Source organism: Lithobates pipiens, unplaced genomic scaffold (genome assembly GCF_037356315.1).
Source record: "Lithobates pipiens isolate NorthernLeopardFrog02 unplaced genomic scaffold, aLitPip1_a1.2 Scaffold_24, whole genome shotgun sequence".
Classification (NCBI taxonomy): domain Eukaryota; kingdom Metazoa; phylum Chordata; class Amphibia; order Anura; family Ranidae; genus Lithobates; species Lithobates pipiens.
In genome coordinates, this window is record NW_027507786.1 from 4,531,739 (window position 1) to 4,558,733 (window position 26,995).

Consider the following 26,995-nt stretch of genomic DNA (forward strand, 5'->3'; position numbering starts at 1 on the left):
AGTAAAGTCCGTTCATTTTGACCATGACTCCGGGTAGCCGGGACTAGCGAAGGAAGTCAATGTCGCCACCTCCATCGGCGAGATTGACACCTCGCAAGCCCCGTCGCCTGGTATGGATTTAAAGGGGAACACCTAAGCCAAAGTCCATAGCAAACCCTTATCCGAGCACGCAGCCCGGCGGATCAGGAAAGGGGGTGGGGACGAGCGAGCGCCCCCCCCTGAGCCATACCAGGCTGCGTACCCTCAACATGGGGGGGTTCTTTGGGGAAGGGGGGACCTTGTCCCCATATTGATGAGGACAAGGGCCTTTTCCCGACAACCCTGGCCGTTGGTTGTTGGGGTCTGTGGGCGGGGGGCTTATCAGAATCTGGGAGCCCCCTCTAATAAGGGGGCCCCTAGATCCCGACCCCCCACCCTATGTGAATGAGTATGGGGTATGATGTACCCCTACCCATTCATCTGGGGAAAAAAAGTGTTAATAAAAAACAACACAGGTTTTTAAAATACTTTATTAGACAGCTCCGGGGGTCTTCTTCTGTCTTCGGGGGTCTTCTCGCCGGACTCCTCCGATATCTTCTACTCTTTTACCGCTAGCTCTTTTACTAGCGGAGGAGCCCGGCTTTCTCCTTCGTCTCCGCCGCCATCCGGGGGTCTTCTTCCAACTTCGGGGGTCTTCATCTGACTTCGGGGGTCTTGTCCCGCTCTTCGGTTCATCTTGCTGAGCCTCCGTTATCTTCTTGAAGGTCTTTTACTAGCGTTGGCCCGATCTTGTCGCTGTCGCCGCCTCCTTCTGCCTTCTGCTTTCTTCTTTTTCTTCCTTCCGATGTTGACACGATGCTCTCTCTGGCCATTAATGGCAGGGACGTGTGTTGTGCGGCGACTTATATAGGCATAAGGGCGGGGTCACATGGTGGCCCTGCCCCTTATGATGTCACAGTCCCTGAGAATGCTGTGACTGTGACATCATAATGCCTATATAAGTCGCTGCACAACGTGTCCCTGCAATTAACGGCCGATGAGAGCGTCATGTCAACATCGGAAGGAAGAAGAAGAAGAAGGCAGAAAAGGGCGGCGACAAGACCAGACCAACGCTAGTAAAAGAGCTGCAAGAAGATAGCGGAGGCCCGGCAAGAAGAACCAAAGAGCGGAAGAAGACCCCCAAAGTTGGAAGAAGACCCCCGGACGGCGGCGGTGACAAAGAAGAAAGCCGGGCTCCTCCACTAGTAAAAGAGCTAGCGGTAAAAGAGCTAGCGGTAAAAGAGCAGAAGATAGCGGAGGAGTCCGGTGAGAAGACCCCTGAAGACTGAAGAAGACCCCCGGAGCTGTCTAATAAAGTATTTTAAAAACCTGTGTTGTGTTTTTTTATTAACACTTTTTTTCCCCAGGTGAATGGGTAGGGGTACATCGTACCCCATACTCATTCACATAGGGTGGGGGGCCGGGATCTGGGGGGCCCCCTTATTAAAGGCGGCTCCCGGATTCCGATAAGCCCTCCCGCCCACAGACCCCGACAACCAACAGCCAGGGTTGTCGGGAAGACGCCCTTGTCCTCATCAACATGGGGACAAGGTGCTTTGGGCTGGGGGGCCGCAGGGCCCCCCCTTCCCCAAAGCACCCCCCTCATATTGAGGGCACACTGCCTGGTACGGCTCAGGAGGGGGGGTGCTCGCTCGTCCCCACCCCCTTTCCTGACCGGCCGGGCTGCGTGCTCAGATAAGGGTCTGCTATGGACTTTGGGGGGACCCCCATGCCGTTTTTTTGGCGTAGGGGTTCCCCTTTAAATCCATACCAGGCAACGGGGCTTGCGAGGTCTCAGTCTCGCAGATGGAGGCGGCGACATTGACTTCCTTCGCTAGTCCCGGCTACCTGGAGTCACGTTCAAAATGAACGGCTTTAATCCGTGTGTGGGCAAGTCCGTTCATTTCAAAAGTCCGGCCTGTCGAGTCCTTCGAACAATTTTGAGTCAAGACTTCTTTCTAAGTCCGCCGGACTTTTGGGAACAAAAAGTCCACCGGAGCCCACACACGGGTGGATTATCCTCTTGACCAAGTCTGCCGGATAATCCGATCCTGAGTACACGGCAATACGCATCTTCCCTTTACTCCCCCACTGGTCAGTTAGGCCACTAGAAGAAAAGATAGAAAACCCCATGTAAGCGCTAAGTTGCTGAGGACTTTCTTCCACAACATATAACTGAAAGTATATGGTATTTTTCTTGATGGCATTTGGTTTCTTGATAGAGAGCAACTAGTAAGTATAGTCACATGGCTCAGTGATCTGCATAATGTGGTTATTAAGAATACCAGTGTGTTTTGGGGAAAAAAAGCCTACCCCTTCTTCAGGTCTTAAAATCTATGGAGTGTAATTAAACTACCGTATTTATCGGCGTATAACACGCGCCGGCGTATAACACGCACTCCAAGTTTACGAGGGAATTTTAAGGGAAAAAACTTTTAGGAGGGAAGTTTAAAGGAAAAAAAAATCTTACATTTATATGCCCATCAGTGTCATCTGCAGCCTTGTCCACCATTGTAGCCTTGTCATGCAGCGTTATGCAACCTTGTCCACCATTGCAGCCTTATGCAGCCTTGTTCACCATTGCAGCCTTATGCAGCCTTGTCCACCATTGCAGCCTTGTCATGCAGCGTTATGCAGCCTTGTCCACCAATGCAGCCTTATGCAGCCTTGTCCACCATTGCAGCCTTATGCAGCCTTGTCCACCATTGCAGCCTTATGCAGCCTTGTCCACCATTGCAGCCTTATGCAGCCTTGTCCACCATTGCAGCCTTATGCAGCCTTGTCCACCATTGCAGCCTTATGCAGCCTTGTCCACCATTGCAGCCTTATGCAGCCTTGTCCACCATTGCAGCCTTATGCAGCCTTGTCCACCATTGCAGCCTTGTCTATTTAAATGGTCTCTTTTTTATTTTTTAAAAATGCAGCCGCCGAAATACAGAGCCGGATGTGTATCTCAGCGGCGCATGAAGATGAAGATGGTGGCAAGTATGGCTGCCATCCTCTTCTCCATGAGGATATGCTGACACCTCAGTCTATGAAACAGCATACCGTACGCCGATCCCCCGCAGTTCTGAGCCTCTGGGCGGCCGCCATTATCGGCCGTTCTCAGCGGCTTTGGGCCGTCTTCGGCCGATCTCGGCGGCTTAGGGCCGCCTTAGGCCGTTCTCGGTAGCTTTCGGCCGCCTGCGGCTCTTCTCGGCAGCATTCGGCCGCCTTCGGCCGTTCTCGGCAGCCGAAAGCGGCCGAAGGCGGACGGAAGACGCGAGAAGAGCCGAAGGCGGGCGAAAGCTGCCGAGAACGGCCTAAGGCGGCCCTAAGCCGCCGAGAACGGCCGAAGACGGCCCAAAGCCGCTGAGAACGGCCGATAATGGCGGCCGCCCAGAGGCTCAGAACTGCGGGGGATCGGCGTACGGTATGCTGTTTCATAGACTGAGGTGTCAGCATATCCTCATGGAGAAGAGGATGGCAGCCATACTTGCCACCATCTTCATCTTCTCCACACGGATATGCTGACACCTCACTGTCAGCATCCGAAATAGGCTATCTATTAAACATCTAGTTTTAGGGATTCTTTAGCGCTTAAAATCTTTGGAGCATAATTAAAACTGTATGGTGTTTAATAGATCTGTTCTGGGGCTAAATGAAACTGAGGCGTCAGCCTTGTGGAGAAGGGATGACTGAATATGGCTGCAATACCCTTCTGCATGAGGTATACTGTCCCCACAGTCTAATGAACACCATCCAGTTTTAACAACACTCCATCATTTTTAAGCATTAAAGAAAGGGGAAGCCTTTTTCTCGGAAATCCATTGGATATTCTTAATACTTTATTCTAATCATAATTTATACCTAAACATTCTTACTAGCCATTCCTAGCCCTATACTTAAAAATATATTATCTGTTATATGGTGCACTTACTGTGACCAGAGGGGTAGCAGCTTAATGTCCCATACACACGATCGGATTTTCCAACAGCAAATGTTGGATGTGAGCTTGTTGGCTGAAAGTCCGGCCGTGTGTATGCTCCAGCGAAAATTTGTTGTCGAACTTTCCACTAAGGAATGTTGTCCCAGCAGGTTCTCAAATTTTCCGCCAACAAATGTTGTTGTCAGAATTTTTCGATCGTGTGTACACAAGTCCGACGCTCAAAAGTTCATGCATGCTCGGAATCAAGCAGAAGGAGCCACACTGTCTATTGAACTTCCTTTTTCTCTGTTCATCGTACGTCTTGTACGTCACTAGGTTCCCACGTTCGTAATTGTTAGCCAACATTTGTGTGACCGTGTGTATGCAAGACAAGTTGGAGCCAACATCCTTCGAACAAAAATCCACGGTTTTGTTGTCGGAAAGTCAGATCGCGTGTACGGGGCATTAGACTTAAAATAGGTCTCTATACATCACACCTATACTGCAGCTTGACTTCCTCAAAGTAAGACCACCTCTCTATACAGATTGATAAATTCTCAACCTTCAGCGCTAGCTCATATCCATTAGATTTCCTCATTGGTTTGGTAAACAGGGAGTGAGAGGGAATGCAGTCTAATTCTTCTACCTAGTATAGTCTAAGCCCTTGTACACACAGTCGGAGATTCCGACGGAATGTGTCCGATCGGACCGTTTTGTCGGATATTCCGACTGTGTGTGGTCTCCATTGGACTGTTTCCGACAGACCAAGTTTTCCAACTTGTTGGTAAAATTTTCCGACAAAATGCTCCGATCGGACATACTCCGATCATGTGTAGAGAATTCCGATCGGACAAAGTGCCACGCATGCTTAGATCAAATTTCTACACCAAAGCTATTGGCTACTAGCCTGAATGTAGTCCCGTCGTAACGAAATAACGTCATCACGTTCTGAACGATCGGATTTTCCGACAACTTTGTCCGACCGTGTGTATGCAACAGTTTTGGACAAAATGCGTCGGGCAAAATCCGACAGACAAAATCCGACGGATTTGGTTGTAGGAATGTCCGACCGTGTGTACAAGGGCTAAAGGGACAAGAACCACAGATGTTAACTGCAGGTTCAAATGACATTTAACATCCATTGGGAAAAGGAAAGACCCCATTCAGGAGAGTACTCACACCCCTAGCAGTATTGTAATTGCATGTAAGACCTGAACCATGTACAGTAAATAAGAAAAACTGCTCAAGCATTTATATGAATATATACCACACACACACACACACACACATATATATATATATATATACAGTGCTCAACATAAATGAGTACACCCCAACAGATTTGTCAGGAAACCTTTACTTTCCTTTCTTCCTTTCTGAATCAACATTTCCTATGGGACACTATACTGCAAAAAACTCCCACAAATGCGGGCCATTGATTGCAACCAAGATTTGTTAATTTGCACAAACAAAAAAGTTTTTTTCCTAACACATTAATTCAAGACCATGTAGCAAAAATGAATACACCCCAATGAAAGTCTTAGCCCTTGTACACGCGGTCGGACATTCTGACAACCAAATCCGTTGGATTTTGTCCGACGGATTTTGTCCGAAACTGTTGCATACACACAGTCGGACAAAGTTGTCAGAAAATCCGATCGTTCAGAACGTGATGACGTTATTTCATTACGATGGGACTACGTTCAGGCTAGTAGCCAATAGCTTTGATGTAGGAATTTGATCTGAGCATGTGTGGCACTTTGTCCGATCGGAATTCTCTACACACGATCGGACAAAGTTCGATCAGATCATGTTGTGGGAAAATTTTACAGCCCTGCTCTAAAACTTTGTTGGTTTGATATTCCGACGGAAACAGTCTGATGGAGCCCACACACGGTCGGATTATCCGACAACACGGTCCGATCAGACATTTGCCGTCGGAATGTCCGACCGTGTGTACAAGGGCTCAGGAGCAAAGCTAAATATTAGACAACAAAATCCCAATTTACAAGAATTCAACTACAGATGAGTGTAATTCCTCATTAAACAAAAAAAGTGAAGGCTACAAGGAGATCAGCAAAGCTTTACTTATCAGTCAGAATACCGGAGCAAAAGTTATACAAACTGTACATATACATATACACGTTTGAATATTTTTTCTTGTTTTATATGGTTCAGGTTTTACAAGCTATTACAATACTGCTAGGGGTTTGAGTATTCTCCCGAATGAGGTCTTTCTTCTTATCTGAATATAACAATGCAATACCAACAGTTGGCTGATCTTATCATTTGTATGTAGATTTTAATTACTATGTAAGTAAAAGTTCTGTTTTCACATAACTACCTTTTGGGGAACCTTAAGGTCCCTTTCACACGGACTGCTATTCTGCCGCAGTTTAGCATGTTTATTTTTTTCTGTGAAATTCAAGACTCCATGCACAGCGATCAGCTGCATTTGTACAGTGCAATTACCTGCGTTTATGTGCGTTTCTGTGCAGTTGCGTTCAGCTGCAGTTATCTAATATAGTCATTCCCATAGCAACCCTTTTTTTATTTATTTTTTTGGTCCCTTGAATCCCTTCTCACGCTGCTATCCGCAGTTGACACAAAAGACTGCGAGTACCTGCGGTTATATGCGTATAGCTGCGCTACATCGCACCTGGACGCATTCAATTCTATTTTTTCTATTCGCACCAAACCGCATGTATTGAAATCGCAGCTAAACGCTGTGTGTGAATGGGGCCATAGGAAAGCATTGTGTGCTTTTTAGCTGCGGTAGAAAACTAGAAAATCTGCAGCTGAAAGCACCATTCTATCCGTCCGTGTGAAAGGGGCCAAAAAGTTCCCTTTTGGTATTATTTTTTTCTGTCATGTTACTTTATGGATGTGGTACCCAGCGTTTTATAAGGCCCTGCTCCCCTAAACACCTCTAAAAAAGAAAATGAACGTGTGTAAAGAAATGGAAATATTGTTACAACAGATGTAAAGCCACATATGCTGTTTTTGGGATGCCCTTTACCAAAAAAGTAACAGCTTTATTACTTCCAATTGGCCTAGAGTGGCGAGGAAGAACGGACCCTGAAGCAATTCTGGTACACCTCGTGGCCGGATCAGAAGACGCCGGATCAGGCTCCTCCTCTCTTGAAACTGGTGCAGGATGTGGAGGAGGCCAGGCAGAAGGCGGACTGGGATGTCGGACCCGTCATTGTACACTGCAGGTAGGCAAAGGTTTTTGAAGCGGATATTTTGATCCAGGTTACTGAAGTCACTTCTTTTTTTTTTTTCTGGACTTGACTAGGTGAATCTTATTTTTCCCTTTTTTGGATCAACTCCCCTGGCAGAATTTGGTGTGCATGTGTCCTTTTTTTCCGTCACCAAAAAGCCCAGTTGAAGTTTAAAGCGGAGGTCCACCCTAAAGTGGAACTTCCGCTCATTGGAACCCTCCCCCCATCCGGCGCCACAACTGGCACCTTTCAGGGGGGAGGGGGGTGCAGGTACCTGTACAGTACAGGTATCTGCACCCACTTCCGGGATAGCTCTAGCTAGCGGGGTAGCGGGATAGCTCTAGCTGCTAACAACAGGTTTTATTCACATGGTTTAAAGGACAACTTCATCTTTGGTGACTTTGGTCTTTAAAGCGGAGGTCCACCCTAAAGTGGACCTTCCGCTCATTGGAATCCTCCCCCCCTCCGGCGCCACAATTGGCACCTTTCAGGGGGGAGGGGGTGCAGGTACCTGTACAGTACAGGTATCTGCACCCACTTCCGGCGTAGATTCTGCAGAAGGTATGCCCCTTTCCGCAGAATCTACACCCCTTTCCGAAGGTCCCCCGCTGCCTGCTGGGAAACACACAGATCCCAGAGGCAGCGGGTCCATCCTTATTGCGCAGCGCGACTCGCGCATGCGCAGTAGGGAACCGGGAAATGAAGCCGAAAGGCTCCACTTCCTGATTCCCATACCCAAGATGGCGGCGGCAGCACCCGAGAGACGATCGAGAGATCGGCTTCGGGTGCCGACATCGCGGGCGCGCTGGGCGGGTAAGTGTCCTTATTTTAAAAGTCAGCAGCTGTAATATTAGTAGCTGCTGGCTTTTAATTTTTTTTTTTAGGTGCAGAACCGCTTTAACGTCTTAAAATACCCTTTTCTTTCAAAGAAAATACAGCTTCCTGCTCTTACACTGAAGTGCTTGCAGAGCAGAGTAACAGCCACACCCCTCAGATAGGGAAGAGAGGGGGCGTGTCTGATTTGGTATGTTACTGATGGATGGATGGCAGTCTAGAGGAGTAGGAGGTCCTAAGCAGGTTTCATTTGCATGCAGGCCACCCTAGGTAAAACCCACATGTGAAGCTGAGCCTGCATGATTGAAATAACTCGTATCCAATGAATGAAAGGGGTGGGCCGGGGACAGTCAGGCTGGAGAGGATAAGGTTAGATGATACTGGAGGTTCTCCAGCCAGGATGTGCTCAGCCAGCAAGACTGAATGCAAGGCTGGGGTTCAATTTAAAGCAGAATGATGGCAAACACTTTTTTAGTGCTGGACCGGCTTGGGGAAGGGTTAGAGCAGGGATATGCAATTAGCGGACCTCCAGTTGTTGCAGAACTACAATTCCCATGAGGCATAGCAAGACTCTTAGAGCCACAAGCATGACACCCAGAGGGATGATGGGACGTGTAGTTTAGCAACAGCTGGAGGTCCGCTAATTGCATATCCCTGGGTTAGAGTCTTTCTCAAGCCTTGCATTGCTTTCTGTGTCGGGTAACAACCAGCAGGGATTCTAACTCATCCCCAATTTATCTAAAGCAGAAACATTTGGCTTGAGTTGGGCTTTAATTGCGTGTTGCAGATGATTATAGATCAGTGATGCTGACCTTGGCACCCCAGATGTTTTGGAACTACATTTTCCATGATGCTTCTGCACTCTGCAGTGTTGTTGAGCATCATGGGAAATGTAGTTCCAAAACATCACTGTTAGGCTGGGTTCCAAAACATCACTGTTAGGCTGGGTTCACACTGCTGCGGTGATGAGGTCGGATGTGATTCGCACCGCACTGCAGTGCAAATCACATCCGATCTCTTGTGCGATGCGAGTTCAGCCATACAGATAGTATGGCTGAATTCGCATCGCATCCGGCCCAAACTCGCACAGGACCCTTTTTTTTGGTCCGCAGCAGAATCGGATCGCATGGGTGTTCACACCATGCGATCCGATTCCTGGCCGAGTTTGCAGATCGCACTGCGATATGCAAACTGATCTGGGGGTGTCATTAACTTTTCACTGACACTCCCAGCCGCTCGCATAGGGCAGTGTGAACTGCCGCCGGGAGGCATGCGATGCGGGAACCCGCAGCGGATTCGCAGCGTTCCCGCATGGCAGCAGTTTGAACCCAGCCTTATAGACGATATTATTCATTGCTCTTATACACTATATTACCAAAAGTATTGGGGCGCCTGCCTTTACACGCACACAAACTTTAATGGCATCCCAGTCTTAGTCCGTAGGGTTGAATATTGAGTTGGCCCACCCTTTGCAGCTATAACAGCTTCAACTCTTCTGGGAAGGCCATCCACAAGGTTTAGGAGTGTGTCTATGGGAATGTTTGACCATTCTTCCAGAAGGGCATTTCTGAGGTCAGGCACGGATGTTGGGCAAGAAGGCCTGGTTCGCAGTCTCCACTCTAATTCATCTCAAAGGTGTTCTGTCATGTTGAGGTCAGGAAAGTCAAGTTCCTCCACCCCAAACTCACTCATCCATGTCTTTATGGACCTTGCTTTGTGCACTGGTGAACAGTCATGTTTGAACAGGAAGGGGCCATCCCCAAACTGTTCCCACAAGGTTGGGAGCATGAAATTGTCCAAAATGTCTTGGTATGCTGACACCTTTAGAGTTCCCTTCACTGGAACTAAGGGGCCAGTCCCAACCCCTGAAAAACAACCTCCACACCATAATCCCCTCTACACCAAATGATTTGGACCAGTGCACAAAGCAAGGTCCATAAAGACATGGATGAATGGGGGGGGGGGGGACTTGACTGACCTGCACGGAGTCCTGACCTCAACCCGATAAAACACCTTTTGAATGAATTAGAGTGGAGACTGCAAGCCAGGCCTTCTCGTCCAACATCAGTGCCTGACCTCCCAATTGCACTTCTGGAAGAATAGTCAAACATTCCCATAGACACACTCCTAAACCTTGGGGACAGCCTTCCCAGAAGTGTTGAAGCTGTTATAGCTGCAAAGGGTGGGCCATCTCAATATATAATCCTTCGGACTAAGACTGGGATGCCATTAACGTTCACGTGCCTGTACGTCATAGGACGGCATTCCAATACTTTTGGTAATATAGTGTATGTACAAAATTGCTTTTGGCTATTTGTGTTCTATGCTGTTTGATAAAGCATTCTCTATCTATGGCTGTAGCTATGTACTTTGTATAAATTAATTCGCCCTAATAAGCTTCGCCCCAATTGTCACAAAGTTTGACAGTCACTTATCATCTTATCAGTTATCTGCACCCGAAACGTAAATTAGATGAAACCATTCTAGGTTGCAACAGGCAATGAACTTCATTCTACCTTAAGACGCTTTAAAGTGGGAGTTCCGCCATTTTTTTTTTTTTTTTTTTAAAAGCCGGCAGCTACAAATACTGCAGCTGCTGACTTTTAAAATAAGGACACTTACCCGCCCAGCGCGCCCGCGATGTCGGCACCCGAAGCCGATCTCTCGATCGTCTCTCGGGTGCTGCCGCCGCCATCTTGGCTATGGGAATCAGGAAGTGGAGCCTTGTGGCTTCATTTCCCGGTTCCCTACTGCGCATGTGCGAGTCGCGCTGCGCAATAAGGATGGTCCCCGCTGTCTCTGGGATCCGTGTGTTTCCCAGCAGACAGCGGGGGACCTGCGGAAAGGGTCGTAGATTCTGCGGAAAGGGGCGTAGATTCAGCAGATAGCTATGCCGGAAGTGGGTGCAGATACCTGTACTGTACAGGTACCTGCACCCCCCCTCCCCCCTGAAAGGTGCCAATTGTGGCGCCGGAGGGGGGGGGGGTTCCGATGAGTGGAAGGTCCACTTTAGGGTGGAGCTCTACTTTAAGACGCTTTAAGTCGGAATTTAGAATGCTTTCACACATGCATTAACATATGTAGCGGTAAGGCAGCCCATTGATTTTAAATGGATGGGCAATGCACTACAAGGCAGGTTTGAATCTGAAGTGATTATTTTTTTTTTTCAAATATAAATTTTATTCAACTCCAAACTGGGGAAGACCGTCCCCGTATTACAACATACAACAACAAGTTAAGTGCAATCCAATTAAGCAAAACTCAATACAGATAAAAACTGGGACTTTAGGACTGTCATATTGCAATCATAACGAGGTGAAATATAGCGCGTATATCGTGCCAGGGTCTGGGATCATATAAACCCCAAGTCCCCCCGGCACCATCTATCCCCAGAAAGGGGTAGGGGTCTGTCGTTCTCACTTTTCACTTTTTCCAAAAAAGAAAGAGTAACAGAGAGGGGGGGGGGGGGGGAGAGAGGAATACAGAGAGCAGAAGAAAAAAGGAAGAGAAAGAAAAGAGGGAAAAGATGCGATGGCGACCTCCGTCCCAGGGGGCCCATGCAGGCCGTCCCCTGGCACTAAGGTGAGAGCAGGCGGCGCCCCTCCAGCGAGAATATGAAAACATTCCAACCGTCCCAGGTTTGTTTAAAAATCTCCTGTTTATCCTGTGCCGTAAGGATCAAGTCCTCCATCTTTTTAACGTCTTCTACTTTCCTGACCCAGTGAGCAATAGAAGAGGGGGAACTGTTCTTCCAATAAAGCGGGATACAGGACTTTGCAGCATTTAGTAAATGCCGTAGGATGGACTTTCTGTATTTTTTAATGGGGACCTGTGAGAGGTGCAGGAGAAAGAAAGCCGCTTCATCCGGGAGCGGGAATTCCGCAAATTTCTGCGTAATGCGTCTGACTTCTCTCCAGAAATCCATCAACCTTGGGCAGGACCAAAATATATGAAGCAGAGTGCCTTCTTCCTCGCCACATCGCCAGCATCTGTCAGAGGTAGCGGGGAAGCACTTATGTAGCTTAGATGGTGTCAAGTACCACCTGGTGAGAAGTTTAAAGCTTGTCTCCTGAATCCTGGTGCATAGCGAGGACTTGAGAGTGAGGGTAACAATGCGCTGTCTTTGCGCCGGGGAAAATGAGCAGTTAAGATCTCTTTCCCAACTGGACAGACATGGTAAATGTGGATGCTCTGGAAGTGTGTTCAGGAAGCGTATATGTCTGAGAGAGGATGTGGGCCAAGGGGCCATCGCTTGTACATAGCTGAAGTGATTATTTTTAACACATTGGGGGAGATTTACTAAAACTGGAGCACTACGGATCTGGTGAAGCTGTGCATGGGCAGCTTGTTTAATTAAGCTTTGACAATAAAACCTGGAAGTTGATTGGTTTCTATGCAGACCTGCACCAGATTTTGCATGCTCCAGTTTTACTAAACCCCCCCCCATTGTAATACACCATGCAGATGGTTCACACCTTTGCACTGTGGTACAATAAAATGCACATGCATTGCTGTGTGCTAGGTATGTGCTAGGTATGTGCTAGGTATGTGCAGAATGAATGGCACTTCAGTGCATCACGCCTAGTTTTGTGAATTAAGATCAGACCTTATGGCTTTTCATTTTTTATAAATTTTTTTACTGTTTGTACACACACTGTCACTTTGCCTATTTGGGGTCAAGAAACAATGTCTATGTAAAGCTACCTCCCTCCACCCACCTGATACTTACCTCTTCAGGGGTACCCCTCCATTCCTCACTTCTTTACAGACAGTACCACCAAAATACCCGATGTGCTGGTGTTTTACCTAGAGAAGGCAGGGCCATCATCCCTTCTGTCATCTTACAGAGCTCTTGTCCAACTTTCCAACTGGAGAAGGTCTCATGCTTTCCAAAACCTAAAAGCACCAGGTATCTTTCACCGACAAAAGCGGTGGAGTATCTCAGGGGTTTGCCTTTTTTACAGACATTGCCACTTTGCCCTAAATGCTAGTTCTGCTCAGGGAATCATCTCTGATTGCACATCATGGGCAACCCTAAAGAGGTGGGCTGTATCAGTAGAAGACCATGCAAGGCTTCAGATGATCAAGATCCCTTTCGCATAGGATCTCTAGAATTACAATTGACTAAAGACTGGAAAAACTTTACCTGGTCTTAAGAATCTTGATCTTCTGCGACATACAGATAGTAGGGGTGAGAATATAGAAGATAGCGAGATTAGAATTTGGCAGATACATGTTCAGAACTTGGTGGATGCCAGGGTAAGGATCTGGCAATTCACAGGGTCAGATTCTGGCAGATGGTGGGGTTAGAATCTGGGTTATCACTCAAAATTTATCGAACTAACAGGTCAGAATTTGGTAGGTGGAAGGTCAGAATTTAGTACATCAGAGGGTCAAAATCTAGGAGATGACAAGGTCAAAATCTGGTAAATAAAAGGATCATTAGTTGGGGTGCACAGTATGAACCACTGGCTGGACCTGGATATGAACCTGTGACCTCTCTATGTTTGGCAGTGTCGCTTCTTCCTGAGCCTCCTGATATGCTGGACAGCTCAACCTTGCCTTATGTCTTGTTTCTTTTGAACCTTGAACCCCTTGCACCTCCAATGAACCTCCTATTTAAAGTGGAGGGCCACCCTAAAAAAAAAAATACATTAAAAATTAGAAAAAAATCTGAAAAAATTAAATGAAAAATTTTTTTTTTTTTAACTTACCAGAAATGCCTGTTGCTAGGCACATCATCCTAATCTGCCTCTTCCTCCTCTATCTGCCACTGGATCCTGGCTTGATCACCTCCTGGCTCGCAACCTAGCACTAACAACCACTATGTTAGCTCACTATCAGGAGCTCTGGTGAATACAGATTAGAGCTTAGACCCATTACCTCAGGTGAGCCTGCATCAAGCAGGGTGACTTGTATAGCTATCCGACTGTCCAGTGGGAGCCTCTCTGCTGCTGCAGCTACTGGCCTCCGAGCCTCACCCCTGAACATGACAACCCCTTTGGATGAAGTGAAACATGAAGCTGCACCTTGAATGTATGACCAACAAATCTAGAGGAACTAGATTCCCTAGATAATAATAGCGCTTTACCCAAGGAACATTTCTAGTACCTTCTCGGGTCCATGTTTAAAACACTTTAGACTAAAATAAGGGTCCTACCTGGCACCAGATAGTGTAGGTGAATCTAATAAATTGGACTCTGAATACAGTGTACTTGGTTGTGTTAATACTCAACCCGACAATCCTGTTTATCTTTACATCAATAACACACCAAAGGCTCCATTCTAGCCTCTTAGATGTGGTAAACTAGTCGAACACAGCCAGAACTGTCCAGTTAGATGACCGGTATCTGCTAACAAGTATGTTCTGTCTTGCAGTGCAGGGATTGGAAGAACCGGCTGTTTTATCGCTACCACAATCCTGTGTAAGCAGCTTAAGAATGAGGGGGCAGTGGACATTCTGCGGACCACCTGCCAGCTACGGTTAGACAGGTAAGATATTCTTCTTCTGCTAATTTCATTTTAAAGGATCCTTTAGGCCTAATTAGAAAATAAAAATGAAATGTTGAGACCTGTTTCCAAAGGTTACTGTAACCATTGTTCTTTATTCTCCACAGAGTATCAATCTTGCCTTCACATTTTGCCCATTTTCATAAAATTTGTTATAGAAAGTTGTGATATCAGCTTTTCATATACAGTGGTGTGAAAAAGTGTTTGCCCCCTTCCTCATTTCCTGTTCCTTTGCATGTTTGTCACACTTAAGTGTTTCAGAACATCAAACCAATTTAAACAATAGTCAAGGACAACACAAGTAAACACAAAATGCAATTTGTAAATGAAGGTGTTTATTATTAAAGGTGAAAAAAAAATCCAAACCATCATGGCCCTGTGTGAAAAAGTGATTGCCCCCCTTGTTAAAACATACTATTAGGGTCCTTTCACACGGGGCGGATCAGTTCTGATCCGCCCCGTGGATATCCGTTTGCTCAGCGGGGATCACTCCGTCGATCCCCGCTGAGCAGGGAGATGACCGGTCCGTCTCTGCACACTGCGCAGGGACGGATCTGTCACAGCGCCGCTCTCCCCTATGGGAGATCGGATGACGACGGACCGCAGTGCCCGTCGTCACCCGATCCGATCCGCAGACGGATGGAAAAATAGCTTTTTCCTCCGTTACACTTTTTCGGATCGGAGCGGGTCGGATGTCAGCGGACATGTCACCGCTGACATCCGACGCTCCATAGACCTCTATGGAGCACCCGTTCAGGTCCGCCTGAAAAACTGACAGGCGGGCCTGAACGGGACGTCAGTGTGAAAGAGGCCTAACTGTGGTTGTCCACACCTGAGTTCAATTTCTCTAGCCACACCCAGGCCTGATTATTGCCACACCTGTTCACAATCAAGGCATCACTTAAATAGGAGCTGCTTGACACAGTAAGGTCCACCAGAAGATCCTTAAAAGCTACACATCATGCCGAGACCCAAAGAAATTCAGGAACAATTGAGGAAGAAAGTAATTGAGATCTATCAGTCTGGAAAGGGTTATAAAGCCATTTCCAAAGCTTTGGGAATCCAGCGAACCACAGTGAGAGCCATTATCCACAAATGGCGAAGACATGGAACAGTGGTGAACCTTCCCAGGAGTGGCCGGCCGCCCAAAATTACCCCAAGAGCGCAGCGACGACTCATCCAAGAGGTCACAAAAGACCCCACAACAACGTCCAAGGAACTGCAGGCCTCACTTGCCTCAGTTAAGGTCAGCGTTCATGCCTCCACCATCAGGAAAAGACTGGGCAAAAATGGCCTGCATGGCAGAGTTCCAAGGAGAAAACCACTGCTGAGCAAAAAGAACATCAAAGCTCGTCTCAATTTCTCCACAACACATCTTGATGATTCCCAAGACTTTTGGGACAACATTCTGTGGACCGATGAGACAAAAGTGGAACTCTTTGGAAGGTGTGTGTCTAAGTGTATCTGGCGTAGAAGGAACACTGCATTTCATAAAAAGAACATTATACCAACAGTAAAATATGGTGGTGGTAGTGTGATGGTCTGGGGCTGTTTTGCTGCTTCAGGACCTGGAAGACTTGCCGTGATAAAAGGAACTATGAATTCTGCTGTCTACCAAGAGATCCTGAAGGAGAATGTCCGACCATCTGTTCGTGTACTCAAGCTGAAACGAACTTGGGTTCTGCAGCAGGACAATGATCCTAAACACACCAGCAAGTCCACCACCGAATGGCTGAAGAAAAACAAAATGAAGACTTTGGAGTGGCCTAGCCAAAGTCCTGACCTGAATCCTATTGAGATGTTGTGGTATGACCTTAAAAAGGCCGTTCATGCTCGAAAACCCTCTAATGTAACTGAATTAGGACAATTCTGCAAAGATGAGTGGGCCAAAATTCCTCCAGGACGCTGTAAAAGCCTCATTGCACGTTATCGCAAACGCTTGGTTGCAGTTGTTGCTGCTAAGGGTGGCCCAACCAGTTATTAGGTTTAGGGGGCAATCACTTCTTCACACAGGGCCATGATGGTTTGGATTTTTTTTCACCTTTAATAATAAACACCTTCATTTACAAATTGCATTTTGTGTTTACTTGTGTTGTCCTTGACTATTGTTTAAATTGGTTTGATGTTCTGAAACACTTAAGTGTGACAAACATGCAAAGGAACAGGAAATGAGGAAGGGGGCAAACACTTTTTCACACCACTGTAGAATAGATTGCTGTCTGAATACCTGAAGAGTGCACCTAATGGAATCCAGTCACCATTCCATAGGCAATTTTCCACTTGGTTCCTTCAATACTTCAGTTGACTTTTGCAGAGCCGAGTGGTGCCAACAGGGCCACCCTCAGTTTGAATTTCAGCCAATTCAGCAGAAATCGCCCGAATTTCCAGCTGTGTATGGACAGCATTAGTTTAACCTCATGCCAAAGGGGGAGAGCTTTGACCTGCCAAAGGATAACTTCCTGTGCTCCAAATTGGGCTTTTTTTTGTCCCTGTGTCACATCCCAGTTGTCTTACCTTGTTCACCATAATTGTACTATGGTGGCTCTTTGATTTGTTCATTCACATGGAATGTTTCCGCTGTGACTGACACTACACAACATATCAATTATTTTCCTTCCTTCCTTCCTTCCTTCCTTGTTATATGGTAATTATGTGAATCATCAGTACATTATATACTTTATAGTCACCTGGAAGCACTCACCTACTTATGGCTTAGTGTTTCTATGCTCCCATCTGAGTCTGTTTTACTTGGACCGGTGATTGTTTTCCCTTCAATGAAAAGCCAGCTACCATATTCATAGAATGATTTTGCATGAGTTTAAAGTAGTGGTTCTCAATCTGGGGGTCGGGACCCCCTCGGGGGTCGAATGACGATTTGCCAGGGGTCACCGAATCCTGGGCTGTTCCTGAAGCCCGCACTGCTCTCCCAGCCTTTTCGTGGCCACCCAGCAGGGCTGTCCCTAGAGCCTGTGGCCGCCCAGCTGAGCTGTTCCTGGAGCTCGCGGCCGCCCACTCAGCCTCTTCACAGCAGCCCATTCAGTTGATGGCATGGCTGGGGGGCAGAGACTAGGGGGTCAGCTAACTGGTGAGAAATGTGAAGAAGGAGGGGCTGGAGGAGACCCTATCTCCTAATTTTGGCATAGGTGTCACTGCTACAAGACACCACAAAGTCGGTGACACAGTGAAGCCAGAGACACAGTGAGTAACACTACCTGTGATTATAGTTGCCATTAAAATTTCCCACTACAGTTCTCAGATCAGCAGATGACCTTGATCAAGGCTGAAGTTGGCTGGTCGGAACTCCCCCCAGCACTCCCAATCATTCCAACTCCCCGCCAGCACTGCCACTCATCCCAACTCCCCACCAGCACTGCCACTCATCCCAACTCCCCACCAGCACTGCCACTCATCCCAACTCCCCACCAGCACTGCCACTCATCCCAACTCCCCACCAGCACTGCCACTCATCCCAACTCCCCACCAGAAGTGCCACTCATCCCAACTCCCCACCAGCACTGGCACTCATCCCTACTCCCCACCAGCACTGCCACTCATCCCATTCCCCCCACCCCACCAAGGAGTAAGAGAAGGAATAAAAATAGAGAATACATGGAAGGTAGAGGAAAAGAGGAGGAGGAACAAAGAAAAAGGAGAGAAAGAATAAGAGAAAGAACAAGAAAGATGGCTAGAGAGGGATTAGGGGGGGAAGAAAACGAAATTAGGTTAGGGAGAGATAAAAGGGAAAGAAAGGAGAACAAAGAAAGAGCGGTACATTCTAAAATGTACCATGAGGGGTTTTAATACTGTATGAGTGGAAGGGACTCAGGGAACGCTACATATCCCTGGGTTAGGGGCGCAAATAAATTGTCTTGCCTTGGGTGCTGACAACCCGCGCTACTGTTGGGGCCCCCACAACTTGGGAAATTTTATTGAGGGGTCGCGGCAGTAGAAAGGTTGAGAACCACTGGTTTTAAGTATGCTTTGGGATATTTGAATGGTTCTTCCGGCATAACATAGTGTCACGCTGATCCAACTCGGCATTCAGTGTTTCATTTGACCACAGTCATTCACTTCAGAGGCTTTTGTGTCCACCAACCATGTCAACATTTCCTAAAGAACTGATCCTTTGGGCTGACTGCCAAATGTATACTATAGTTAGCATATTTTCTTAAATCAAGGAGTCAATAATAGTTTTACAGAGTGAAACCTGAAATGAAGAGAAAGTTCCATTCATAAAAGCAGATCCAGGACCCAGGTTCCTAGTTTCTAGGGAACAGGTGTAGCTACCTGTCCCTAGTTAGTCATTGAATCCTAATTCAAAGATATATATTGTAGTATATGAGTTCAGACACAGACACCAAATGTGTAGTGGAACTGGCTCCATTTTATTGGATGATTGACATAAGTATTTATAATATAAAATGTGGCAGTCATGTAGTCTTTGGTCATTGGTGAGATATTGTTGACGAAGGTCAGATGTTGATGACGATTGATGATAAGTTTAGGAGACTTCTAGACTTTACATTATTTATGAATATCTTAATTTACACTTTTATGATTCCCCGTCCCAAAACTTGGCACTGATCCTTTGTGGTCATGGGTTTCAACACTTAAATTCTCAATAGTACGTGTGTATTAAAATGAAAGAAAAGTAAAAACAAAGGTTAAGCCTCATACACACGATCGGACTTTGTACAAACTTTCCCGTGGACTTTTGTACAAAGGGCGTAGTCCACAAGTTTGTATTGCATACACACGATCAGACTTTTTGACAACAAACACGAACGTAGTGACGTCACAACGTACTGATGACACTTCAAAAGAGGACGTTCAATGACTCCAGCGCCACCTTTGGTCAACTTCTGTATTGTAGTCTGATCTTTTGCATTGGTTCTGAGCATGCGTGTTTGTACCTTGTACAAAAGTCCGATGCTTTTGCGTACACACGGTCGGACTTTGCTCCATCGGAATTATGGTGTCAAAAAGTTTGTCCAACAAAAGTCCGATCAAAACAGAAAAAGTTTGACCGATGGAGCGTACACACGGTTGGATGTTGCTCCAAAACAGCTAATTTGCATGTTTGTTGTCAAAAAGTCCGACCGTGTGTACGGGCCTTAAGTTTCAGAAGCTACCTAAAGGCCCATACACATGATCAGACTTTTTGACAACAAACATGCAAATTAGCTGTTTTGGAGCAACATCCGACTGTGTGTACGCTCCATCGGACAAACTTTTTTGGTTTTCATCGGACTTTTGTTGGCTGTGCGAACGGACAAACTTTCTGGCAACAAAAGTCCGATGGAGCAAAGTCTGATCGTGTGTACAGAAAACCATAGGACTTTTGTACAAAGTGCAAACAGGCATGCTCAGAACCAATGCAAAAGATCAGACAACAATACAGAAGTTGACCAAAGGTGGCGGTAAAGAGCAGAAAAACCACATGATTTGGTGAAAGTTGGCTGAAAAAGTCCTGTTGTGTGTATGCAATACAAGTTCAGGGCTGACGCCCTTTGTACAAAAATCCAAGGGAAAGTTTGTACGAAGTCCTATCGTGTGTATGAGGCTTTACAATCATTTTAAAATCATCCGTAGTTATTTTAAAGGCATATTTTGCCACAACATGGTAAACAGAAAAAAAAAATTACACAATGCAGCTCTGCCAATGAGCTTCCATGTCTTATTGTCAAAGCTTAATTGAACAAGCTGAGGTTGGAAGCTAATTGGCTACCATGCACAGTTGCACCAGATTCTGAGCGCTCCAGTTTGAGTAAATCTCCCCCATAGCCTGCTTACAATTTAAGCCTAAATCTTAACGGACTATGCCATTACAAAAGTCTATTAAATATTCCCGAAATTAGGAAGGTGAGCTTGGAACTTGGAAACATATGCTGCACTGTTTGTCCTGATAACCTCTATTACCGAAAAAGTTTAAATCGTACTTTTAAGAGCTGGCATGAGAGCAATAAGTGAATGGAGATATTCCAATGAGACAAATGATCTGGTGGCAACTATGTAAGATGAGAGTTCCCCTTATTTTGGGAAGGTTTCCTGTTTTGTTTTCAAGACAGAAAGTGAAGAGAAATCTCCCCAGCAGCAGAGGCAGCTAAAAAATAACTTAATTGGGGCTTTAACCCTTCTCTTCTCTATCCAAAACAACATTTTCTAAAGAATTCCAGGTGTGGATATTTTTACATAGTTCCATTGTTCCATTGTGGACCAATGTACATGTAACTATGTAATATACCATACCTGTCAGATCCACATGGAAGCTGGAAATTGCTGAATTAGATGCTGCTACTTCATTGATCTCCACTAGCTTCAAGCTTCTTTGCCAAACGGCTGCACTGATGCCTTTTAAACACTGGAGGTTGGCCACTCAGCATTTGCTGATTGGATGAGATGGAAATCATGATGTCACCTCTCACCTCTCTCCTGTCTACTATTCACCTTGTCCAATCATAAAATGCTTTGCATTTATTCAGACAATGAAAAGCATTCTCTGAATGACACTGATGCTGAGTGGCTAGCCTCCAGTATTTACAATGCAGCAGGGCAGCCACTCTGTGCGGGATCTGGAAGCAAGTGGAGATCACTGGATTAGTGGTGTCTAATAAAGTGATTTCCAGCTTCTAGAGTAGGGGGTCTCCACACTTTTTAAACAAAGGACCAGTTTGCTGTCCTTCAGACTTAAGCCCTTGTACACACGGTCGCAGATTCTGACGGAATGTGTCCGATCGGACCGTTTTGTCGGATAATCCGACTGTGTGTGGTCTTCATTGGACTGTTTCCGTCAGAGTATCCGACGGACCAAGCTTTCCAACTTGTCGGTAAAATTTTCCGACAACATGATCCAATCGGACCTTGTCCGATCATGTGTAGAGAATTCCGATCAGACAAAGTGCCACGCATGCTCAGATCAAATTCCTACACCAAAGCTATTGGCTACTAGCCTGAACGTAGTCCCGTCATAACGAAATAACGTCATCACGTTCTGAACGATCGGATTTTCCGACAACTTTGTCCGACCGTGTGTATGCAACAGTTTCGGACAAAATCCGACGGACAAAATCCAACGGGTTTGGTTGTCGGAATGTCCGACTGTGTGTACAAGGGCTAAAGGGGGCCGGACTGTGGCCTTTGCAAGTAGGAAAGATCCCGATGGCAGTGGAAATAAACAATGCCCCATCTTTGGTGTTAATGGGAGGAATAGTGCCCTATTGTGTCCTTAGGAGGAAATGTGTCCAATTATTGGTGTCATTGGGCCCCATTGTTGGTGTCATTGAGAGGAATTGTGCACCATCATTGGTATCATCGGGAGGAATTCTGCCCCTTCACTGGTGTCATTGGGGGGAATTGTGTCCCATTGTTTGTATCAGTGTATCCCAAGGGTCAACTAAAAACAAATAAAGGGCTACAGTTTAGAGACCATTGTTCTAGAGCAGCCGTTCTCAACCTTTTCAACGCAGAGGAACCCTTGAAATAGCTCTCCGGTCTCAGGGAACCCCATCTAAAAAATTTAAATCTACAACTCATGATATATTAGTGTGATGGTCAGTGGGAAGAATGGTCCTTACACTTGTGATCATTGGGAAGAATTACCTCCTTACAGATAGCTAAAAAGATCAATAGTGTGAGTGGGAACTTATCTGAGAGGCAAAAATTGCCCAATGCTGAAGGAACCCCTAGCAACCTCTGGAGGAACCCTGATTGAGAATCACTGTTCTAGAGGGAGGTGCGCATGGGCGTCCGCAGAACTTTTCTCAGGGGGGGGGCATCATTTTAGGGTCCCCCATGCACCGCCCCTTTTCAACAATGTCATGATCACATTATCATGCTCAGAGACTACAGATGTAGTACAGTCCCTAGCATAAGTAATGGATAATGGCCAACAGGCCCTTTTACCAGACCCAGCGAAACTACAGCAGTGATCCATCTGGCTGGACGATCGCTCACTCTGGGTTCCCCATGGGAGACTCTGGTCACTAGTGTAGCATGTCTGTACCCTGGTAGTGGCTCAGTCTTTCTCTGGTGACACTGGGCAGCGTGGCTCTCCCTCTGGTGGCGCTGGGCAGGGTGGCTCTCTCTCTGGTGGCGCTGGGCAGCGTGGCTCTCTCTCTGGTGGCGCTAGGCAGCGTGGCTCTCTCTCTCTGGTGGCGCTGGGCAGCATGGCTCTCTCTCTGGTGGCGCTGGGCAGCGTGGCTCTCTCTCTGGTGGCGCTGGGCAGCATGGCTCTCTCTCTCTGGTGGCGCTGGGAGCCGCTGTCTCTTCTCCCTGACAGGAGAAAAGGGGAGCAAGCAGGGAAAACCTCTGATAGCCCGCAGCTCCTGACACTGCGCCGCCGAGATCTCTGCTGGACTGAGCAGGGAAAAGAGCCCGCAGTCACACTACATTAATGGGGGGCTTGACAGCACCTTGATGGTGTCACCCCATTGGCAGGTGGAACCCGGGTGCGGGCTGCCCGCACCCCGATATCGACACAACTGTACTGAATTTAAGATCTGATCCCTGATTCCAAGGGGGGGGGCGCTTGATCCCCCCTTGCCCCTACCTGCGGACGCCCATGGAGGTGCGGTATATACATAGTTACAGTGATCCAAGCTGGACCAATTTACCTATGTAAAAATATAGCGTAGAATTCCCCGAACACTGCCGGCTGTATGGCACATGTGCAGCAGTTTTACTTATCATGTTACCTATTTGTTTTCCTTTCTAGGGGAGGAATGATTCAAACCAGCGAACAGTATCAGTTTGTGCACCATGTCCTGAGCTTGTTTGTCAAACAAAACTGCTGCACCGTAGAGGAATAGGCCTGGACTTTCCACGTGACCCGACTTGGGGAAAGAAAAAAAACACAAAGCTTCAAATGCGTCCCGTGTAGCTAAACAACGAACGGTAACTCTACGGTCTAATCAGAGACTTTTTTTTTGTTTGTTCTATTTTAAGGGCAGGTCCAAAAGACCAACTTTATCTCTCCAACGTCAACGTTTAGGACCCGACGAACGCCTTTGAGTTTCAGCGTTATTTCATGACATGGGACATTAGCTCACCAAAAACTATTTCTACTGTAAATAGAAATTCAGACACGTTTGTAACAAGACTCTATAGAGAAGGAAAAAAAAATCCAAAAAAAAAAAAAAATAACATTTGTGCTTTTAAGTTTACTATTTTTCTGGGAGTAAGAAAAAAAAAGAATAATTATAACTTGCTTTTGTCTGCAGTGTTGAACTTTCCAACATCGAGCAGTCACGTAATGTCTTTATGCCGATAAAGTACTTTTTTGCCTTTTTCTGAACCGTTTTTACATTTTTAACTACCGAATACTGTGTCACATGATTCACCGACAATTCAAACCTCCGCATCAAGAGTTCAGTTGTCTCATGCAGCGTTGCGCTTATTACCTCATCTTGTAAAAAAAAAAAGGATAATGTTTTGGCGAGGGTCCCTTTTAGGAAGTTACGCCCTTAATCCTCTCAAACGTTGGAGGTGTGTCTTTATAAAGCAAAAAAATGAAAAAATGAAAAAGTACAAAAAAAACAAAAAAATAAAAAAAACATTATTCTATACTACATGTTGTTTACAAAATATTATATGAGCTTTTATAAAAACTGTCCGGTGAGGCATGACAGACAAAAGTGGTCTGTAAAATGGCATTAGTCTTCGTCTGGGATTTTCCGCACTATATGGCCAAAGGTTTGTACTCCTCCCTCCAAATGACTGAGTCCAGGTGTTTCCAGTGAAGGGTATGGTTAATGCTACAACATACAAAGACATTTTAGACAATTGTTCCCTTCCAACCTTGTGGGAACAGTTTTTTGGAGAAGGTGCCGTTGTGCACAATGTTCCATAAAGACATGGGTTGACCAATTTGGTGTAGAGGAACGGAACTGACCTACACAAAGCCCTGACCTCAACATTACTGAACACCAACTGTGAGCCAGATCTTCTTGTCCAACATCAGTGCCTGACCTCACAAATGTTCCTTTGGTTTATTGAGCACAAATTCCCAAGGACATACTCCAAAATCTTGTGGAAAGCCTTCCCAGAAGGGTTCAGGCTGTTAGTAATGAGGAGCCAGCTTATTCACGCCCATGGTTTTGGAATAGGATCTCCAACAAGCTAATCAAGTTCATATGGCAATGATGATCAGGTGTCCATGTGCGGCGGTATAGTGTAGGTTTATAACTAAGGCAAAGAGACACACAAAATTTTAGTAGCCAGCATCAATTCAAATTCCAATACTTATCAAGCATACTTTCTTTGATTGGGGTAGTCTCAATGTGCCAACACTAACTGGGACTTCTCAAAGTGGGCGTGTTTAGTGCCAGTAATGGCAAGTTGAGGTTGTACCTTTAACATCCCAAATGTTTGCCATAGATATTTAGCTTAGCAAGGAATTTCTGACTTATGAAAACAGATTGGCATGGGCCTTCATGCCATGATGGGCTCAAGGTAAATTCTTAGATATTGTTTGATCAGATGGACCTTTATGGAGAATCTGGTCAGCGTTTGGATGACTTGGGGAGGAGCCTACAGTAGAACTTGGTTGAGCTATAGACATTCAAATATTTACATATTCTTAAAGCCTTGTACACACGGTCGGAGAATCCGTCGGAATGTGTCCTATCGGACCGTGTCGTCGGATAATCCGACTGTGTGTGGTATGCATCGGACTGATTCCGTCCGAATCTCCGTCGGACCCAATTTTCCAACATTTTGGAAATATTTCCCGACCACCTGGGCCGGTCGGACCTAATCCGATCATGTGTAGAGCATTTTGATCGGACCAAGTGCCACGCATGCTCAGATCAAATTCCTACATCAAAGCTATTGGCTACTAGCCTGAATGTAGTCCCATCGTAACGAAATTACGTCATCACGTTCTGAAAGATCGGATTTTTCGCAAACTTTGTCCGACCGTGTGTATGCAACAGTTTCGGACAAGATCCGACGGACAAAATCCGACGGACAAAATCCGACGGACAAAATCAGACGGACAAAATCCGACGGATTTGGTTGGCAAAATCTCCGACCGTGTGTACAGGGGCTTAGAAAGCTGTAAATAAGCATTAAAATAATTCCTCTCCAACCTCTGTTGTTCCAGCCACTGTGAAGCAATTTATCCTCAAATTTTACAGTAGAAAAATTAAACAAGGGCTCGGCACTCTGCTTTCCCCCCTCTTCCTGTGAACCTGGTCTGTGTTTACAATAGGGATTAGAAGACTGGGAGGGAAGAACCAAACTACATTGAGAAAAGGAATTGAGATGCTCCAGATGCAAACTTTGAGGACAAATTACTTCAGAGTGCCTGCAGCTACAGAGGTCAGTGAGGGCTTGTTTGAAAGTAAATTTCTTCTTGTTAGGCTCTGTACATATTTAAATGTCTGTAGCCTGGCCACAGCTCTACTTTAAAATGATTCTGATTTTAAATGTAAATGTTATGAACCACATTTCCCAAGGCCTTTCGTATAGGGTATATTGGGGGGGGGGGGGGGGGTCAATTGACTCACAGGTATATCCAAGGCTCTCTAAATGATAAAGGTATCAGTTCTTCAAAGACTCAAGTGTTATCACTCGTCTTCAATGTTCCTCCTCTCCCAGCAAGCACTTTTTTCCTGCATTAAGAAAGGTCCGCAAAAAAGGGCTGCTCATAGACCTGCATAGACAATGTTTTGGCCAGGACTGACTTTAATGAGGTCAATAGGGGCTTACCATGGTCAGTTCCAGACAATGAAAAATTGGTTCCTGGCAAGCGTTCCTTCTTATATCTTGTGAGAACATTATTTTGCAAACATATACATTACAAAAGGGCCGTTTTGGTACATTTTTCTTCATTTCAAAGCAGCCAAATGTATCAGCTCATCATTAATCATCAGCTGAACTTCTCTGTAAAGATCACCTGTAGTATTGGAGAAGGTTCTGTGCTGCAAAAAAAAGTGGGTAGAAAATATAGGAACTATTTAATTTTATTTTTTGAAGGTTTATAGAGTAATTTGGAAAGTTGATGTTAAGCCCCGACTTCTGTTCCAATTGACCTAGCTCCAATACTACCTATGCCCCCTCCATACATTCCATTTACAAGCAGCTGCTGTTAAAGACGTGTCAGGCATGGAGTCACATTCCAAGTTCAACGGTGTTGAAGGACCATGAAACCTTTGCATCTTTGTCCACAGGCTATTCTGCTATTGCCTACTGGGTATCAGAACAATGGTTTAGATGCAAATTGAGTTATCCTTAAAGAGAAAACCACACCAATTTGGTTAAGCCCTACCATCTATCCTGCCAAAAAAAGAAAGTTGGATGATTATGCCACGTACACACGACCGGACTTTTCGAGGGACTAGGTCCGGCGGTCTTTCCGACGGAGTTTTGGCGAGTTCCGACGGACTTTCCGAATGAACGGACTTGGCCACACACAATCACACCAAAGTCCGACGGATTCTAACGTGATGACGTACGACTGGACTAGAATAAGGAAGTTCATAGCCAGTAGCCAATAGCTGCC

General features: G+C 46.0%; 1 protein-coding gene across 1 annotated transcript in view; it reads left to right on the forward strand.

Annotated features, from left to right (window-relative positions):
- The window catches only part of PTPN5 (protein tyrosine phosphatase non-receptor type 5), a 165,146-nt gene extending 141,087 nt beyond the window's left edge, over positions 1-24,059 (forward strand). The window contains exons 11-13 of the mRNA XM_077453529.1: positions 6,983-7,143; positions 14,362-14,475; positions 23,207-24,059. Of these exons, the coding sequence (XP_077309655.1) occupies positions 6,983-7,143; positions 14,362-14,475; positions 23,207-23,300 (369 nt within the window). The 3' untranslated portion in view covers positions 23,301-24,059. The remainder of the gene's footprint in view (positions 1-6,982; positions 7,144-14,361; positions 14,476-23,206) is intronic.
- The last annotated feature ends 2,936 nt before the right edge of the window (positions 24,060-26,995 follow it).